Source organism: Erpetoichthys calabaricus, chromosome 7, assembly GCF_900747795.2.
Source record: "Erpetoichthys calabaricus chromosome 7, fErpCal1.3, whole genome shotgun sequence".
NCBI classification, from domain to species: Eukaryota; Metazoa; Chordata; class Cladistia; order Polypteriformes; family Polypteridae; genus Erpetoichthys; species Erpetoichthys calabaricus.
The window spans coordinates 129,045,620-129,068,017 of record NC_041400.2 but is presented as its reverse complement, the minus strand read 5'-3'; the positions used below and the strand labels follow the sequence as shown (position 1 = coordinate 129,068,017).

General features: G+C 37.2%; 1 protein-coding gene across 2 annotated transcripts in view; it reads right to left on the bottom strand.

Annotated features, from left to right (window-relative positions):
- cops4 (COP9 constitutive photomorphogenic homolog subunit 4 (Arabidopsis)) overlaps positions 1-22,398 on the bottom strand; it is a 62,507-nt gene that overhangs the window by 15,592 nt on the left and 24,517 nt on the right. For both annotated transcript variants that reach the window (XM_051929672.1, XM_051929673.1), the window contains exon 5: positions 5,345-5,498. In XM_051929672.1, coding sequence (XP_051785632.1) covers positions 5,345-5,498 — 154 coding nt within the window. The remainder of the gene's footprint in view (positions 1-5,344; positions 5,499-22,398) is intronic.

Below are 22,398 nucleotides of genomic sequence, written 5' to 3'. Positions count from 1 at the left end.
CATTTCCACTTTATTCTCGCCGTTTATGTCGAGATTAAAGTCGACATTTCCACTTTATTCTCGCTGTTTATGTTGAGATTAAAGTCGACATTTCCACTTTATTCTCATAGTTTACTTCATAATTAAAGTAGAATGTCGTAAATTAAACTTCTTCCTAAAATCAATGTTTAATCAATTACTTAATTTACCCCGTCATAAATTAATGCAGCACATTAAATGCTTTGTGTTACGTTCCCCGACCCAGTGGTTAATCACTATGTTTCTTAAGCGATCACCATACAGAATCCATTCACTTCATGATATTCCTGCTTTCTGAAAATTTAGAATGCTAAGATAAATACTTGATATCATTTTCATGATGAAATGCATTAAAGCAGGTATTACACATGCGCGGTAGTGCTGCTCCCTCGCAGTAAGGGGTCCCCAGGTGTATGTTCAGTGTAGAGAACTTTATGGCAGGTGTGACGAGGCTCCAAAAATCTGGATGTATGAATAGCTATCGCATAGGTTTAACTTAAATATTGTGTAAATGTTGGGTTTGTGATCTGCTGGTCGGAGACACAAACACAGAATTCAATGCATGTTCTTCTGAGCGGGCTATCTTTATTGCATGCATGCTGTCTCTATCTGACGTAGGCTACCAAAACCCCAGTTCCTATCCTTCCTTTTTCTTTCACCACATAACCACATAACCAATCACCACATGATAAACGTCTTTGTGAAATTAAAACTAGTTATAAACTTAGCCCACGGAGTGTTCAGAACTTTAAAAATATCTTCGTTATACATGTTTAATTATGCCATCCATTCAGAGTTGCGCCCATCTCTGAACGAATCACTTAACACAAAGCATTTAATGTGCTATATAACTTATGACGGGGTTTGAGAAAATCTAGTAAATTAAAAATTCATTTTATGATGAAGTTTAGTTTACGATGTTCTACTTTAATGACAAATTACGAGAATAAAGTCAAAAGAATATATTCTCGTCATAAGCGTCAAGATTAAAGTGGAAATGTCGAGAATAAAGTCAAAATGTCGTCACACTATTACACAGTACCCAGGTACATTACACTGTATTGAAAACAAATAAAACAAGTACAACTTGGCTTGCAGTATTATCCAGTAGTATAGAAACAGTATTTACACATCTGACCTTTTAAAACTAAAGCATCTCCAGGTGACAGATGTGACTGCTTTTTTTCGGTTCTCTGTCCATTTTCACCGCGCGGCATACCTATGCTACCGCCCACTATTTGGTGGTGTAGCAGTGAAAAAGAGCCCTAGTGCAACAAATCTGTGTTTAGCAGTGTAGCAGTGAAAAAGGTCCCCACTTGAGTAGTTTCCCGCTGCGCCACGTTCCGAACGTCGTTTAGGCAATTTAAACCAGTGTTGCAGTATAAGAAAAATCCATATCATAAAAAAAATAAAAAACGGTTTTCGGTATGAACCGGTATACCGCCCAGCACTAGTTGCAGATTTTGTTAAACCCTTTGGAATTATCTGTATTCCTGCTTTATGGGGTTGGATCTTCAGCTGTCTTAATAATATACAAACACAACCTGCATAAACTAAAAGCACACAAACAATTCTACTTCTTGTTAATACTGAACACATTGTTTGAACATTCACAGTTTAGGCTGAAAAAGTATGTAAACCCTTGTCTATGGTAACTGGTAGAACCTCCTTTAGCAACAATTATTTCTATTAAAGGTTTCTTGTAGCTGCTGATCATACTTGAACACTGGTTTGGAGGAAATGTAGACCACTCCCCCTTACAAAACTTTCAATTCATACAAAGAATCGTATAAATATTAATGAACAGCTCCCTTAAGGCCATGCCAAAGCTTATAAATTTGGCTGAAGTCGAAACTCTGATTTGGCCATCTAAGTACAAAAACTTCCTTCTGCTTAAACCATTCTGTTGTTGATTTATTCATTTGCTTCTGCTTCCACTGAGCCTCAGGTGATACACTGCTACATTCTCCTGTAGAATTCTGAAGTCATTATTGCTTCTGTGATATCAACTTGTGCATACCCTTAAGACACTCCCAAACCATGATGTCCCTCCACAATGCAATGGATTTGTGGTGTTTTTGTGTCATTCTGTCTTTCCTCCAAACATCGCTTTGCATCTTTCTGGCAAAGAGTTAACTGTTTGTCTTATCTTTTCACAGAATCCTGTTCCAGAAGCATGGAACATCCAGGTGGTCTTTTGTAAACTTGATATACACAGCATTGTTTCTTTAGGAAATCAGTTTCTTCCATAGTGTCATTCCATGAACACAACTCTCGTTCAGCGATTTTTTTCTGGTGGACACATGAATGCAGACTTTGGTCCAAGAGATTTTGGCAGGTTCTTTTTTTGTTACCCTAGGCTTCTTTATCATCCCTTGCAGAACTGCACACTGCTAAAATCTATGCAAAACAGCCATTCCTAGGCAGAGTAACAACAGTACTATATTTCCTCCATTTGAAACAATCTGTCATACTGTGGAATAAAACATCCAGTCCCTTACACATATTTCACCTATATCCTACATCTCCAATCTTTTCTCCTTGACTGGAACACCTAACTCTAATTAGGTTTTGGAGATGTCTTTAGCCAAGAGGCGCACATACTTTTTCCAACCTAGACTGAATGATCAAGCAATGTGTCCAATACTGATAAGATTAACTACAACTGCTTGTATGCTATTAGTTAAACCAAATTGTATTCATCTATTATAATTTACCTGAAGATCAAAGCACATTTTAGGCATAATTACAAGCCCAAATACAGGTAATTCTAAACAGTTTTTCTTTTTTGTAGTGGAGTTTTTATATAACTCAGTTCCATAAATGGCAAACAAGATATTTCGTCATTACAGCCATGGTGATGAAGACATAAAAAGATATCAAAATTTGGTTTAAGAAGTCAGTCTTGATCAGATATCCCTGACATGGACGACACATGTTTCTCATACAGTGTTCACATTACACAACAACCAATTTATATATAAGACAGTATTAATAACCAAGCAAAAAAAGAGGTAGGAATAATGCTGGTGTACTCCAAAAATGAACATTACTCAATCACACTCTCACCTGAACATGTTTGGGCTTAAGAGGGTGGTGGTGACAAATGTGCACCCTCCTTGAAAGCTGAATGTTGTTTAAGGAAAGTATACTATATCACTCACATATTAGGACAATACAAGCTTCACTTACAAGCTATCAGACAATCAAAAGGAATAAACTGTAGAACTTGATATAGTGTGTTATCACAGCACAAGCTTGAGCAATTTCACCATTTAAAAAAAATGTTGAAGGGGGCAAGGCAACTCTGTTTAATGCTGTAATTGCAACCATTTCTTGAATGTTGCCTCACTACACTTAAATAAATTGAAACTATTGAAGACAAGCAACCTTATTTTGTCTTTTGATATTAAAGCTAAGCCACTGACAAATTAACAAGCACCACAGCTTCCAGCTACAGTATAGACATCCAGTGAAGGTTTGCAAAAGGTGAACCTATTTAAATGATTGTAGGAAATGCCTATAACCCCAAAAACCCACCATAATAGATGTAACAAAGGCCCTTAACGCCACCATTGGAGGTGGCAAGATGAGGTTATTCTATACAGAGCAATTCAGAAAAATGAATAAATACAAATCTTGATGCACCTTTCCAATTCACAAAAAAAAATTCCAACATTTGTTAGCAATTTACATGTATAAAATTATGACTGTGTTTTCCATAAAGAGTAAGTCTGAAATTTTTAAAGCTGAATTTATTTTTTCATTATTGAAATGTGATTAGATTTTCATCTACATCTAATACTTCATTAGAAAAGTTGCATTTAGCACTTGAATAATATTAATGATAATGATAATAATCTCCTCATATTACAAAAATGTTATTATAATAATCTTCTGAAGTGCCATGCAACTAAGCCAATTTGGTGCAAATCAAACATGAGACTAAAGCCTTAAAAATTCAAAGTTAACTAAAAAGCAGCAAAAGTCCTGGTTTCAAAAAAACATTCTCTCTGTGTTTTGGATGTATAATTCCATAAAAAAGTGTTTGACGCCTTCCTGATTACAGAGTGGTGCTGGATAATACAGTATTGTTCATAAGGTATCTTATATATAATTCGCCAGCCTACTCACTCACTCACTCACTCACTCACTCACTCACTCACTCACTCACTCACTCACGTCTGTCCGAAGCCAAATGCGCAGTCGCCTTCTGCGCAGCTGCCCGAAAAACCTTACGAGACCGACATCGCGGCAGGCGGCGGATTTACGGCCGCGAAAACTCAAACAGAAAGGCGACTTCGATTAAAGCTCTAGAGGCCTGAAAGGCGATTTCGACTACAGCTTGAGGCCTAATTACGCATTCAGTACACCTATATCAGGTTTGTGGTGCTTATACTTATTACTATTCCATATTGTACTGGAACATTCATCATTCAATATTATACTATAGGCCTGGAAAATTCATCAACTAACAGTACAAGCCTGTACAGTAATGAGTAAAGCGGACTACAATCATTACAAAACAACTTCTTCGTTATTTATCATTTGTAAGCAAATGATGCAAGCACCACACCTCAAATCAACTCCAGGCCTTTTATTTGCTTAATTGATAATGACATAATGACGGACTTGCCCACATCTGCCCATGAAATAGCCTTTGAGTCAATTGTCCAATTACTTTTGAGCTCCTGAAATGAAGGGATGGTGTTAAAAAAATTCTTTAGTTGCCTCACATTTTTATGCAATCGTTTTGTTCACCCCACTGAATTAAAGCTGAAAGTCTGCACTTCTACTGCATCGGAGTTGTTTCATTTAACATTCATTGTAGTAATGTACAGAACCAAAATTAGAAAAAAGTTGTATCTGTCCAAATATTTATGGACCTAACTGTACCTTTTATGAAAGAGATTTTGATATACATTTTTATACTATTTGTGCAATGTCAGGAAAAGACTCTCAATACAAATAAACATTCTTGGCTTGGAAGGGGATGTATCCAGGAATTTTTAAGGCCTTTGATTCTTTCATCTGGTGGGCCACAGGTCACAATTTTAAGCACACCATGAATGTGGACAAATAATTGAAATACCCAAATACTGAACATATCCTTTAACAGTTCTTACTCAATACAAATGGACCAAACTCAAAAAGTGAATAATTTCAGCTGTTTGTCTCAAAAAGTGTGTAGTAAGTAGTAATTATTATACAGGTATACACAAAATAAGGAACAATCAAGAATATATATCTGTAAATAAATTTTTAAAAATTGATTATTTGTTTTTATTCTTTATTTTTTAAAATACAAATGCTATCATCTACTTACCTTATAGTGGATCTGTAATTGTTCATTTGTAGACTCATTTTGTAACAGTGAGGCTCTATTGATATATGCTTCTGCCTGTACTGGATCATCATCTTCAAGGTACAAACGAGCAATTTTCAGATATGTATCTAGCTTGTAATCAACATTGTACTGTCTGCAAAACATAACAAAAACCATTTTTTTAAGCTTTCTAAATGAATACATTTAGTACATCATTTCTGTAGCCACAACCGATTACTTTAAAAAATTTATTCCAACATAATCACATATAAAACCAAATTTCACTGTTAGAATTTCTCACTTATTATCTCTGCCAATGCACATCACTCAGATACCTTAATCAAACCTGTAATACTACACATAAATAATATAGTCCAAGGACTTCAGAAACGAAGTGTGTGCAACTCTGTGATAAAGATACTAACATTCCCTAAAGGGCCAGCAACCAAGGTAATACTTGGAATCTACGAACCCACCAAAATTTAGAACACTGGCATGTATGAGTGAGAAGAGGCCAGTATGGCTTCTACAGATAGCCTGTTGGCAATACAGTGGAACCTCGGTTTGCGAGCATAATTCGTTCCGGAAACGTGCTCGTAGTCCAAAACACTCGTATATCAAAGTGAATTTCCCCATAAGAAATAATCGAAACTCAGATGATTTGTTCCACAACCCAAATCTATTCATATAAAAATGATTAATACAAAATATAAAGTAAAAATACATAAAACAAATTAACCTGCACTTTACCTTTGAAAAGAATCATGGCTGGTGTGAGTGAGTTTCTAAACTCTTATGGCATTGCACCCAACGGGACGACATGCAGAAGAGCGTCCCAAAGCTATCGCAGTCTCCCAGTGCTGTAGCAGTTCGCCGAAAAAGCGAATCCGAAATGATCGCGGACATGCTATAAGCGCCTGCCATCGATGGGTGATACAAGGAACAAGGAACATTATAAATGTGCAGGGCCCTGCCTGACTGCTGTGTCTGTGTATAAATAACCGTGCTGTTGTTGTTTCAAGCTGAATAGAGCTGGTGTTGCTAAAGTACTGAGACTCAGCTTCGTGTTTTAGGGTGCAAGACGGGGACTCTCGCACACACACACACACACACACACACACACACACACACACACACACACACACACACACACACACACATACATACATACATATATATATATATATATATATATATATACACACACACACAGTCACAATGCTAATGCTGCAGTAAACAGTATACGCTCGCACGGATGTTGATAATTTGAGTGAGGCACGCCGACTCAGATGGAGAATAGGAGACGATTACCCACAATCCCGCAGCGAGAGAGAGAAGAACCATCAGCTCATTTGTGAGCACATGACGCTCAGCAGACAAAGCGTATACATACTACTCGTACTGCAAGACCTCGCTCGTTTATCAAGTCAAAATTGATTAAAAATTTTTGCTCGTCTTGCAAAACACTCGTAAACCAAGTTACTCGCAAACCGAGGTTCCACTGTATATGGTTAAGTAAAGGTATAAAAGTGATAGTGTTACGTATTTAGGAAGAAAAAAACTGTAAAAAGTAAGGCCCAATGAGATCGGTAGAGATTATTTTGTCTTCTCTCTTTTCCTTGTTTGCTTTTAATGGTCGCTATAATCACCTCTCCACTGCATGTTTGTAATAGCAAATGCTGCATTTCTGACAATTATAGACTCTCACTGGCATTACTCTAGTTGAAGTGAAATGACAAAGAATGTTTTCCTCTGAAACAAAAATTAAAAGCTAGTGGGATTTTGAGTATAATATAAAATAGAAAGGATATTTTTCATAGGATAAATAATAATAAAACAGCAAAACATATGGAATAATTTCTCAGTCTTTTTGGTAACACCATGCACTAAAGGGGTTTTTGGCATTATTGCACCTAAATTATATGCCGAAAAATAAACTGCTATTATTCTGATTATGTTAATAAGGGGCTGAAAATGGATGAAGTGTGGGGAGTTTCTTTCAGGGGACCAAACAGGTGACAGTCCGAAGGGACAAGATCATGAATATAGGGAGGATGCTATAACACCTCAAAACAATGTTTTTGCAGAGTGTCGATAGTGTTGGTGGCGGTGTCTGGACATGCATCGTCATGCAAGAACACAATGCCCTTGGACAAAAATCCTTTGCGTTTTGTCCAAAGTTAAGGTTTTTGCTCTTCAGTGAGCATCTCACTGTAACAAGCACTGTTGATTATTGGATCTTTTTCCTGATAATGTTCTGATATTGGCCCCTGAGAATCCCAGAAAACTGTAAGCATCAATTTTCTTGAAGGGCAATTGAGGATGTTTCCATTGTATACTCTGCTGTTTACTCTCAGGCTCGCAGTGATGAATCCATGTTTCGTCAGCAGTAATGATTCTTTTTAAGAAATGTTCACCTTCCTTAGAGTATCGGTCCAATTTTTGTTTGCAGATATCCAAACACTTCTGTTTGTGCTCTTATGGCAGTTATTTCTGTAAACAAAACCCAAGGCTGTCGTGGATTATTGTATAGTCAGAGCCATGGCTGATTTGTAAATGATTTACCACATCATCTACTGTCACTTGTCTAATCAATAGAATCATTACACGTGCACACTCAATGTTGTCATCAGTCTTGGACATGGGACAGGAATCCAGCTCTTTCTTCATGGCTGATACTTGTGCGACTTTCCTTAAGCTTCTCTATCCATTCATACACACTTCTTAGCGACAAAACACTTTCTCCATACTGTGCACAAAGTCTTCGATAAATATCAGCACTAGGCACTCCCTCAGACTGGAAACAAATGAATCACTGCACATTGCTCTTCTTTCGTGTAAATCACAAGTGGGGCAGAAATTGTTTCTCACACCGCACTTACAAATGATCTGGCATAACACATTCACACCTGCATAACAGTAACTGGGGAGACAGGGACCTCGTACAGAAAGCAGTGAAGTTTTAATATAACAAGAGTGTGGATAATTTTTGACTCATCTTTGTGTGTGTATGTATGTATATATATTTATTTTGAAGACACCAAGTGGTGTCAGCACACAAGACACATTTATTCAGCTGTGCGAAGCACTTTAGTTTTGTTCCCCACAGCACCACAGTTCCCAAGCACAGTACAATACAGTACCCTTTTTTTTTCTTCTCTCTCTCTCTCTCTCTCTCTCCCCGTCTCCACTTCTCCTGGCAGCAAGCTTCAATCACCTCCTCCCGACTCTGGTTCCCTGAGTAGTGGCCACTGGCTCCTTTTATAAAGCACTGGAAAGTGGTCTACGAGCACGGGTGTGGTGGAAGTGCTGCAACCAAGAGCTCAGCAAGTAGCTGCAGTAGCCCCTGCAGGCGCTCATGGAACCCAACAGGGTTGCAACAAACTCCAATTCCCATGGAGATAATGCCCTGAATAAGCTCTCTGTTTCCCACGATCCTTCCGTAATTATGTACTCATCCAAACCTTCCTTCAATATTTTTCATGACAGTCCTTGAAACAATTTGTATGTACCAGTAGAAACAGTGAAACTTTAAATTTTGTACAACAGAGTGGAGTTTCTGTGTTGCAGTTGACATATCACATTTATTCTTTTGAAGCTGCCATATTTTAATAAAATATGTACAAAAATATTTATCCATAATGCACATGGCATAAAAGAAAATAAAATGCCTCTCCTAACTACAAGCAGTCATGTTGTTTCACTTCGTTTGTAATGCAACTATCTGAAATACAATGTAATAAAAAAAAACTCTCACACAATCAATTAATTGATACTGGCAATACATGCAATATAAGGGTTTTATTAATTTTTAATCATTAATTGCACTACAGCTCTTTTGCTGTTAAAATATACATTACAATATTTTTTTACCTCAGTGTACCAGCTATACATTTGTAATTTTTGATGTGTAATTACAAATATGTATTACCATTTTAATAATGCAGTACTTGTTTCTAACCAAAACTTGTACTGTGTGACACACACAAGCAAATAATAAAAACAGTACAACTCTTTTAAAAAGCAGCTGATGTATTAAATGTTCATATGATGTTTATCAAGAAGATACAAGGCTAATATGCTTAACAAGTTTATAAGCAAAAGGAACATTTTGCTCTTAGGCTAACAAGCATATTGCTTACTAAACATCAATTTCAAATTCTTTATCTTTCCTTTTTCCAATTAAAAATGTAAACTGTTCTACTTAACACAAGTACGTGGAGAAACAGTGTCCACTTTAATTAAAAGACACTTTTCTTTAACAAAAAAAGGCTAATATTTCAATCTTCTCTTGCTCTCTTGACTTGCTGCTCTTTGTTAACATTGCAAGATTTTCTCAGAGGGTGGGGGGGTTAGATGTGTGCTGGCTCAACTTTTGTTAATCCCTAACGTAAAGGAGCAATGCAACTAAATTACTGCAAGGCTTAGAAAACCAGGAGCTGAAAAGGTCATTTTTTGTGATTGGCCAATTTACCAATCTGAGGCTTTTCTAGTTAAAAATCGGACTATTTAAATTGATGGCTGATCGATCAGTGCATCTCTAGCACGTCTTTCACTGACAACAGGTGGGATCTTTGATTCACTCAGTTGCTCGACTTGGCATATTTTACTAATGAAAGAGAAAATGGAACTTGGAAAATGGAAGACACCCTTGGATATGTAAAAATACAATTACTACTTTTGATTGAGTTATGGGTTTATTACAACATACACAACCAACTTGGAATTATGGCAGTGTCCCTTCAGCAGCACACCTGGGGCAAAGGTGGCAATACGTTTAGTCAACTAACTGTGCAAAAAAATGTTTTTGCCATGCATAGTGGCACTCCAGGTCCAGACCTCATCAATAAACCTTGAAATCAATTAAAATTATTGAAGCATAGGTTATTATTTAGCAGGATGGCAAAGTAGTTCAATGGTCTGTGTGGATGTGTGTATGTAACCAGTGACCCTTTGGTATAACCTTTACAGTGATGACCACCTAAATGCTTGGGCTGTCAGGGTATGCTACAAATCTCCATGACTGAGTGCTGACAAAAGAAGGTACATGGAATAGACTGATGGACGGGGGAATATTACTTAATAATTAACAGTTTATTTACAATGAAAAATACAGTAAATACAGTATGTCAAAGGACCACAGTAATGACACATTCTTCCAGGGAAGCCTGTGATAAGTGTTAATAAAAAGTCACATACCAGTTGTTCCATACAATATTATAAGACTTAATCAAATAATTCACGAAAACCACTTTAAATAGATGTACAATTATTTTTAGACTTGGTGATAAATTACACTATTTTTCACAATAATATACTAGAAGAAGCAAATCGAGCGTGACAAACAATAAGATGTTTCTTTTATCAAAATTGATCATTTTTCAGCACTTTGTTCACAAGGTTCTAAGGTGTATGTAATATAGAAATCTGCATTATTTTAGTCCTGTAACAGCTCCATCTTTAACTATACTTCATGTCAACTTTCTGATACATGGCAGAGACACTGCAGACTGCTGCATGCATAAGTACAATTTGTGTTCTGCATTTAGAGCACAACTTTCCAAACAGACTTTCAAAAACAGCCTTTTCAAAATTTCAAATGTGTAACAATTACAACTAAGATGTGTGCATTTTAAAATTGACCAAAACAATAGCAAAATACACACAAAACTGCAGCATCATGGAACTATGACAAAAGCATCATTAAAGCATTTTAAATTAAGTCATATGTTTGCTTGAAAATGGATGTTTGACATGAACAAAACTATTTTACTTTTACTAAAGTTTTAAGGTGTTGTCTAGCAGGCAAAGGATTACCAGATGTAAAGGATTCATCAGGAAATACATATAGCAGAAAACATTCTCAGCAGGAAAGGAGGGACAGAAAAGTTCACACTGACAGTGTAAGCACACTTCTAGACATCAGTTTATGTGACAAAAGGGCACCACACAATGAGTAAAGATGTGAATGATTCATCAGAGGTCAGTAAAACTGCTTAAGTCAAGCATGATAGAGAACAGGAAGCCTTGTGGATGGAAACCTGGTCATTTAAAAGACACTTGGGGCTCAGGGGCACATAGACAATTTTGCTATGATGTGATTGAACCAGGAGCTATACAATATCACACCTCCCATCATTCAGAATGAGGAGGTAAATCTGTCAAAAATTCCTTGGTGGAAGAAGAAACAGAAAGAGAGAGAGGCAAGCAATGTTTGTGAACCACGATTCATCTGATCTTACTATAACCCCAGTGCCTACTCCACCACTATGTCATACCTATGAGACACAAATAAAAGGAACAGACTGAAAAATTCCCAATCCAAATAAATAAATAAAATCACAAAAAGGGTTGAATAAGGGAAAAAAAATGCTGAACCACTTCACTCTTGAGGTTACTTCAGGGCTGCTGTGTAGTGGTGAAGATGTAGTCAGGTCAGCATCCTGTTTACTATGCCTACTTATGATGCTCATCAGAACATTCAAATTAATGGAAATTTTAAATCATACATTAAGTATCAACCGTGGCGGTAGAGGGTAATTTGAATGTTTAAGAGTACTATGTTGGTTCCCGGTGTTAAACAAGAAAATAACATGGAATGGTGAAAAGAAGTTTAGTTTGGACTAACACCTAACTTTACATATGTGTTAGACCATTAGACATTAATTTTTTGTAAAGGTTCAGCCTTATTGTAGGTGGCAATGAAATATAATCAATACTAATATGACACTGTGGTCTGTATGTTTAAGTTTAACATGATATATATAATCTGCTTATGTAATATTGTTTCATATACAATTTTAGATTTTATTTGTACTTACATTACATTCCCTGCTTTCCTTTTTGTAGTGTAATTAATGGGTTGCGTTTAGCAATGTGGCAAGTGCAAATCAGGGTGCACACATTTCAGCTGGCTGATGGGTGGCTTTGTGTGGTACAGATAGTGGTTGCTTGCAGCCTTTCGGTACGGACATGTACATATATGCTCTGTCCTTAGTGCTCAAGTACCACAACCCTGACAGTGATAACGAAAGAATTGCCTGAATCTATATTGTTTGTTTGCTGAAAACATTGGAACTGCTGAATACACTTTGTATTGCATCTGTTGTCACATGAGTATTTTACCCATAAAAATATGGAGGAAGCACACAGCAATAGGTTATATACAGTATTTTTTACAGTCTTATAGTCATGCTGTAGCAATCTGTTAGAAAAGTATTTTTCTGCCAAAAAGTGAGTGAAACTCCCTGCCAGACACTGAATGGTTTATTGCACAAAAACTGTATAATTTTAAAGTTATATAAAAAAAAATACCACACCCTGGCACTTGAAAACCTCACAACTACTGAACCCTGTATACGGTGCACAGCAGCACAGCATAACTAGTGAAAGGCACTCAGTGTTAAAAGACTGGGTGAATCAGGGAGATTATGTAGCATTGGCAGAGCCTGTGCTTTTGCGTCAGTGAATATACCACATTATTTCACTTACAAATCAATGAGGAATGTAATGTGTATGTGCAATAATGAGAAGATGCAATGATGGCTGATGTTTGGGTAATTGTGTTGAAAATCCTGGGCTTTTTTCTGATCGAAATCCATTCCTGGCTTCAAACTTTACACCTTTTCAAATGTTTAAGTCTACATGCTACTCACCATGTAAAAGTAACAGTTTATGGTGACAAAATAGTGGTTATAGGAGTCTAAAAGCAAGAGATGCTGTGTATAATTAACACAGTAAGAACTGAGAAGTAAAGCTTTCACATTTCAATTATGACTGTATATTATCCACCAATAAAATGAGCTGTGTGTTTATTTAGGGTGCGTCTGTAACAGATTATTTCACAATGCAGTATTTTAATGAAAGTAAGATATTTAAAAGGTCATTTTTTTGATTTTGGGCAATATAATTTGCTCACTGTAATTAACACTAAAACCCCTGAAGCCTACGAAAATATTTGTAATGCCGAGCCACCTTAAATTCCCTTGCACCTTGTCATCATCATTTTTGTTTTGCAAATACGTCAATCAACACTGCCAGTAGGCATCCTGCTCACTCATCCCCCACCAAGGCAGTTGAAGTCAAGTCAGACATAAATACTGAGAACTGAAATCTGTTTATCTGGGAGTAAAGTGTCTGGAATTGTATAGGGTAAATAATGTATGTATTCCAAATAATATATTTCATGTGTGTTCTGTGTCTACAATGATTTGTGTAAATGTAGGATAATAGGAAATGCAGGGCAAGAAATGTTAAACACATAACTAAAACAGAAACTTTTTCAATGTTATAGTAATAATTGACAAAATGTTGACGTGAATTGTACAATGTGTGAAGACTGAAGTCCAAATATCAAACATTTTCACAAAAGGTATAACAAAACAAGTGCACCTTTATTCAAGAATATAACTGAAGAAAAAGAAATTATTCAACTTACATGTTACTTGCAATGTGTAAAAACTGAAGCCCAACTATCAATTGATACAAAGTAAACACATCTGCTTAGCTAGTGCAGAGATAAGGACTGCTGCCCCATAATCAAGAGGATGCAGGTTTGACCTCGGGTCCTCCTCACATTTACCATTTCGAGTAGTGAGCTGCTATTATTGTTACTATTATATAATAAAAACATACACTTGATTTAAGTCTGTAACAGCCGGTGTAAATTTAGGTAACTTGTATAAATTAGAACTGAAGGGATAAAAGTAGACATACAAACACAGCTCAATCATTTCTTCTTGGTGTCTTGTTGAGCAAACAGACACTGCAGTGTCTATGGTGGATGTTACTTTTCCTCGCACATGGACATTCACATCAACATGTCATTTAAATGATTTTTTTAGTCTAGAATCCAAGAATAAAACTGAATTAAAAAAAATTGTTCAAATGACATGTTGATATGAATGTACGTGTGTGAGGAAAAGTAACATCTTTTACAGGTACCATAAATTTACACAGGATGTTACAGACTCACATCAAATGTATGTTTTTGTTATCTGATACTAATAATAACAGCAGTTCATTACTCAAAGTGCTAAATACAGAGAAGATGCAGGATTTGAACCTATTACCTTGCCATTACTAAATGGTAGCGTATCCACTGCGCCATCTGCACTGACCCATGATGGAGCAACGTTACCACTATGACAACTGGTTGAAAATGAAATGCGTCAACACACGTATTCGAACATCTCTTATTTTGTACCAAGTGATAGTTAGGTTTCAGCAACATGTCAACTGAGCAATTTCTTTTTGTTTAGTTTTATTCTTGAATAAAAGCATACTTGTTTGGTTACACCTTTTGTGAAAGTGTTTATTGGATAATTGGGCTTCAGTCATCAGGTATCCTACAATTCACATCAAAATTATGTCCTATTACGTATGAAAACATTTTCTATTTTAGCCGTGTGTTCAGCATTTCTTGCCTCACATTTCCTCTGTCATTCTATATTTACACAGATCATTGAAATACACATGAAATGTATGTATTTCAAATCACGGTACTGCATTACCTATACAGTTCCTTACAAATGCATCGCCAGATAAACACTTCAACACAAACTTCAACTGTTAGGATTTCAGCAGGGTGATGCCTTTATCTGCAAAACAAAAACAGGCTATTAGTGCAGTGTTAAGTAGTCATGAGCTACTTGGCATATGTTAGGAAAAGTTAAGGATATCAGGAACAACGAAAAAAAAAAATCGTAAGATTCAGGGATTCTAGTGTTAATAAAAGTGCTAGCTACCTACTGACCTACATATACTATACCAGTAATGGCGCACTGCACGATAACGTGAAGTGAATACACTTGACTTGAGTATTCATAATTTTCATACTCTCTCTGTACGTTTAGCATTCGTTTGCTCAGAGATGAATGTGCTTGCTGCTTCCAGAGCAGCTCTTCTTTTCTCCATGGCCTGCTTCTTCTCTTCTTTTGTCGGCATCTTTTTACATTAAAACTGATTAAGTCAGTGTTTGTGTTGCAATTACTCAGTATGTTTTCTTTAATTTTTCACTTAAGCTGGCACTTAAGTCTTCAATCTGCCTCAAGAATGATTTAAGATATGAAGAGGAAGGGGAAGTGACGGCGAAGGTGGCAGGGATGACAACGGCGCCCACACACAAGTGCCACACGGCCGCCCTGCTGGCTGCTGCAGAGAATTGATTCTACAATAGAATAAAATAAAAATAAAAAGAGGAATAACCTTGGAGGTCAATCATCACCCCATAAGCGGATAGTAGATGTCATGTAGTATATCTGCACCAAATTTCAGGTCAATAGGTCAAACGGTTTGCGAGCTACAGATGATTTAAAATCCTGGACAGACAAACAAACAGCCACAGTAGCGTATTATTTATATCTGTATCTCTATACATCTAGATCTATGTATTAGTGCTGGGCAACGATTATAATTTTTTAATCACGATTAATTGCAGACAATCACAAAAATCACATTGTTGTGCGCAAAATGCAATAAAGAACTCAAAAGTAGTGTATTGCATGTATTTGTTTGCAAACACTTTAAACAAATAAGGTGTTTTTAACAGCAGTATTCCCTTTACATAGCAGCAGTTAAAATATTTCTTGTAAATCTCAATTTAAACATTAATTTAATCAAATCAAATATAAAACCAAAGCTATTTGCCATTGCCAGGGCATTAACGTTTTATCTAGTTTGTTACAGAAAAACAAGTTACACTCAAGAATCCAGAGCCACAATTATAACATTATAACAGGCACCTTCCGAGCAACAGCAAGTTAATATTTCTAAATCTGTTTTCTTTTTTATCTAAACAGATGCCAGCAGAAACATTTTCTTTTATCAGGGAGCAGCATAAACAGTCTATGTTCAGTAGCAACTCTTTGAGGGATAATATTTTTTCCAAAAATCTCAGTTTTCTGAAAAACGCACAAAGCAATGGTTTCACACATAAATCAACATAAAACGTCCGATACTGCCAGTTGTGCCTGCTGTTGGCGCCTGCAGCAGCTGCGCGGGGTGTGTGGCTGGACAGCCAGCAGGAATGCATGGTGGGCTGGCTGCCTGGCTGTCTTGGTGAGACAGGTGCACGGGGGTGGCAGTTGCAGTGAGATGCAATATGGTTTGTACCTCCTGTCATCGTAAGTGTCTGTCCTCCCAGGCAAACATTGCCATAGGTGCATCAGCTACACAAACGTGTTCAGCACCACGATCAGCCGATGCCGGTACCTCACTTTTGTTTTCAACCTACATCTTAAGATCACTTGCATCAAAATCAGAGTCCAATTCAGCAATAATACAAAAAAAGTAATCCATGGATTATTTTCCTTTCAGCATTCACTTTGGTATCTCTCCACATGCCATTTTAGAAGTTGTTTGCTTTTCACTACTCATGCAAGCACAGTGAATCGAGGTCAAATTAACAAAGCTAACTTTCCTTCTAGTAAAAGTGAACCGAAAAGCGCTGTAACAAGAAGATCAGTGATCTCTAATGATAGCTAGAGAGACTAAGGCTTTCAAAATAATAATAATAACAAACACTGCATTAACGTGGGATAAATAATTGTCGACATTAATTACTTAATGCGTTAACACGATAATAATGTATTAACTTGTTCAGCCCTGATATATAGATATAGTTGTATAACCCACCCTGCACCCACAACACCCCCAAACAACATTTCCAGGGGCTCAACAGTATTTGGACATTTGACTGACAAGCTGTTCCACAGCCAGGTTGAAGCAGTTTCCTCATTATTTCATTAAGTATTAATGAGGTAAATGGTCTAGAACAGGGGTGGGTGGATGGATGGATGGATGGATGGATGGATGGATGGATGGATGGATAGATAGATAGATACTTTATTAGGCAACGTCGGTCCTGGAGTGCCACAGTATGTGCAGGTTTTTGTTCCAACCCAGTTCCTTAACGAGAACTCAATTATTGCTGATGAAGCACATATTGCTTAAGTGACATTTTAATGCTTCATTTTAGTGGTCTCGCTTGTTAAGGTTCTCCAACCTTAATTGCTTATTTCAATCTTAAACTGCTGCATTCAGTGTTTTAATTGCTCCTTATTAGCAATAAGATGTAAAAGACAAAGCAGCCAACAGTTCTCCAGCTAGCTTTTTTCCAATTACATCTGTGTGTGTTCATCATGCACGGTTTGATTTAATAAAACACTTAATAGAAAAATGTGACAGACTGAAAATGATCTGTTTTAGGCTTCAAATCATTTGGATATCATCCTTGGAAAGGAAAAAAATCTACGATATAAAAGCCTTACATTGCACAGACTAACAAGCCATAAAATTAAATAAGGTCTGAGATTGGCAATGATTGGTTTCTAATTAAGCAATTGGGTTGAATGAAAACCTGTAGCCACTGCGGCTCACCAGGACCGACATTGCCTACCCCTGTTTTACATCTTATTGCTAATAAGGAGCAATTAAAACACTGAATGCAGCAGTTTAAGATTGAAATAAGCAATTAAGGTTGGAGAACCTTAACAAGCGAGACCACTAAAATGAAGCATTAAAATGTCACTTAAGCAATATGTGCTTCATCAGCAATAATTGAGTTCTCGTTAAGGAACTGGGTTGGAACAAAAAACTGCACATACTGCGGCACTCCAGGACGGACGTTGCCTACCCCTGGTCTAGAATAGATTTCAAGTGTGGAATTTTCATTTGGAAGCTGTCACTGTGAACTCTCAATATGAGGTCCAAAGAGCTGTCCATGCAAGACAAACAGTCCAAAATTAGGCTAGAAAACAAAACAAACCCTTTCAAGAGATATCAGAAACAACAGGAATGGTCAAATCAACCATTTAGTACATTCTTAAAAACATGGAACACACTGGTGGACTCAGCAACACCAGAAGGTCTGGAAAACCACAGAACGAAGCTGTGCTGGATGATTGCAGAATTGTTCTTGGTGAAGAAGAACCACTTCACAACATTTAGGCAAACCAAGAAAACTTTCTGGGAGGTAGACCTATCATTGCCAAAGTCGACAATCAAGACTTCATGAAAGTAAAGACAGAGGGTTTACCACAAGGTGCAAACCACTGGTAAACCTTAAGCACTGGAAGGACAGATTAGACTTTGCCAGAAAACATTTTTTTAAAAGCCTGTCCAGTTCTAGAACAATTTTCTTTGGACATAGGAAACTAAGATCAATATATAACAGAGTGTTGGAGAGAGAAGAGAGTATGGAGAAGACAAGAAACAGCTCATTATCCAATGAATACCACTTCATTTGTAAAACATGATGGAGGCAGTTTTATGGCATGATCATGCATGGCTGTGAATGGAAGTTAGTCACTAGTGTTTATTGATGATATGACTGCTGGCAGAATTAGCAGGATACATTCTGAAGTGTGTAGGGCTATACTATAGGCTCAGATTCAGCCAAATCCTGCAGAACTGATAGGATGACACTTCACATATGGACTATGAGCCAAAACATACTGCAAAAGCAGACCAAGTGATTTTAAAGGCAGAGTAGTGGAATATTCTTCAAAGCCCAAGTCAATCAACTGACCTTGACCCAATTGAAAAAGCATAACTGATGGCAGAAAGTCCAACGAACAAGCAACAACTGAAGACAGCTACAGTAAAGGCCTGGCAAAGTTTCATCCAGCACTTGGAGATGGCCATGGGTTCCAGACTTCAGGCATTCATTGATTCTAAAGGATTTTCAACCAAATATTGAAAATGATCACTATACAGTATTTATGATTATGTTAGTTTGTCCAAATACTTTTGAGCCCATGAAAATAAAGGGACCATGTATAAAAACGTTCCTCTTTTGTAAACAGCTCATACAATATTTTTGTTAAACCCCTTGAATAAAAGCTGAAAGTCTACACGTCAATCACATCTTGATTGTTGTGTTTCAAATCCATTGCGGTGGTTTACAGAGCCAAAATTATGAAAATTGTGTTACTGCCCTAATACTTATGGACATAACTGTGTGTGTGTGTGTGTACACACACATATACACCATTATATACATATATATATATATATATATATATATATATATACATATATATATTAATATATACATATATATATATATATATATACATATATATTAATATATATATATATAATATAATATATATATATATATATATATATATATATATATATGTATATATAATATAATATATATATATATAATATAATATATATAATATAATATATATATATATATAAATAATATAATATATATATATAATATAATATATATATATATATATATATATATTATAATATATATATATATATATATATATATATATATATATATATATATATATATATATCCATATTACTAACCGAGAATGCTAAACCGGATGATGGACGCAGGCACATCCGGCCATGGGCCGTAGCTGCAAAAAGACGTACTGCGCCGGCGCAACAAACAGTCCGCGAGAGTCGGCTGAGGACCCGAGAAAGGCGGACAAAAGAGGGCGAGAGAGGCGGATGAGGGTCCGCGAGAGACGCAGGCGCAAAAAGAGTCCGACAAGAGCACAGAAAACAGGAGTGAGCACATACAGAAAGGAGTCACAAAAATGAGGCTCAACAAGCACCAAAATAAGGAAAAAAAACATTACAGAGTACTCAAACGAGGGGAAAGCACGAAACACATTGCACACGAAACTAAACACAACAAAAAAAAAAGAACAGACGAGCGCACAATAGCAAGGCACGACCATACCCCCGCCACCCTACAGGCACGGGACGGGACACACACCAAGAGGGGGATTCAACAAGCCCATGGAAGACCAAAAAAAAGAACACAAAACCACCCTACAGAACCTACAAGCAAGGGACGGGACACACAAAGAGGGGGAGAGAGGCGGATGAGGGGCCGCGAGAGACGCAGGCGCAAAAAGAGTCCGACAAGAGCACAGAAAACAGGAGTGAGCACATACAGAAAGGAGTCACAAAAATGAGGCTCAACAAGCACCAAAATAAGGAAAAGGCACATAAAAGAGTACTCAAACGAGGGGAAAGAGTACTCAAACGAGGGGAAAGCACGAAACACATTGCACACGAAACTAAACACACCAAAAAAAAAAGAACAGACGAGCGCACAATAGCAAGGCACGACCATACCCCCCCCACACCCTACAGGCACGGGACGGGACACACACCAAGAGGGGGATTCAACAAGCCCATGGAAGACCAAAAAAAAGAACACAAAACCACCCCACAGACCCTACAAGCAAGGGACGGGACACACACAAAGAGGGGGATTCAAACAAGACACAGGAACACAAAAAGAAACAAAACGCTCGCGCAACAACGATCCCCCCACTGCATTAGATCCTACAATAGTTCATTTGCTTTTGCATATACCGGAGTAAATATCAGGCCACCAAAAGGCAATGGCCCATACTGCTTTCCCATATGTGCACAGATACTGCATCGCATTGGAACAGTGCACCCTGAAACAAATCAACAACGCAAATATGCACAAATCTACATCCTGGATCCACATGACGCAAACTATCAATCAAAGTGCTGCATCGCAACAGGCACGGATTCAAAACGAAACACCTCCCGTCTCAGACATACGTTAATGGCAGCGAAGGCTACAACGGGCTTCTCACACAGCACAGGCAAATCGATTACAGCTCCAAAACAACACGTCCCAAATACTACACATGCAACAACGCGCCTCTCAAACGGCACAAGCAAAACATACACCAGGAAAATTCATTCGGATTAATGAATGTCATTTGCAATCATTGTCATTCACTTCACTTCCCTGAAGAAACAACTGGCAATACAAGTTATACATTTACACGTTGTTGTCAAAAGGGTCAAATTAGACTGGCTCCTTTACATTCATATCCTGAATATCTACAGAAGCTTATAACTGACGATGTACCTGAAAGAGAAATCTTTATCAACTACATTAGATCCTACAAATCGGTATCCACTATGAACATTAACGGTGGCACTGCACGTGACATCCGTCTTGAAAAAATGTTGTTTATTGATGAATGTTCAATGGCATGAAGTCACTTACTCAACACCATTCATAAACTTCTACAAACGTTTATGAATAATAATATTCGATTTGGAGGAAAGGTACTTTTATGAGGAGGAGATTTTAGACGGTGATTAGCTATTCTTCCAGATACCATGCACTCAGCTATTGTTCAGTGCACCTTAAAATACGCAGACAATTGGCATTGCTTTCAAAAGATACAGTTAGTAAAAAAGATACGATGTCCAGAACCAGATCATAACAATTGCTTATTACAACTGAGAGATGGTACACTCACAAATACAGATGGACTTCAGCCACATATTATTAGAATTCCTCAATCCTTTATCTGCGACGACTTAGTTACAGAGACATTTGGAACAGCAATCTCATTAGACCAAATGCCCCTTTTAACACAACGCACTATATTATGTCCAAAAAATATTAATGTGGAAAACATAAATACCCAAGTCATTCCATTACTTCCTGGAGAGACACAACTCTTTCTAAGCTCTGACAAACTTGACTCTGATCACAACAATAACCATCTTAAATGACCTTACAAGTTCTGAGCTGGAATTACCTTTTACACTTAAACGGCGTGTACAAAGAAATTTTCAAATAAACCTTTACACTGTGCCACACACTTTATTGTTTGATTTCTATTTGCATCATCTACACCGTCACACTATTCTATATCTCATTCATACATCACGCTCTTTGTCATTCCCAACACCAGGGGTTGGCGAGCAAAGCCCACCCCACAGACCCTACAAGCAACGGACGGGACACACACAAAGAGGGGGATTCAAACAAGACACAGGAACACAAAAAGAAAGAAGACGCTCGCACAACAACAATCCTCACCACCCCCCACCCCCCCACACACACACACACACATCCATAAGAAGTGACACCCAAAGCCACATATTCTAAAGTGAACGTCAACACCTTCACACTAGACAGCATAGGTGTCAGCATAGGTGGATCTCCTTACAATAAAGCACTATTAACCGTTCAACTGCAGAAAAGGAAACATATTAACAGTGACTGCGATCCT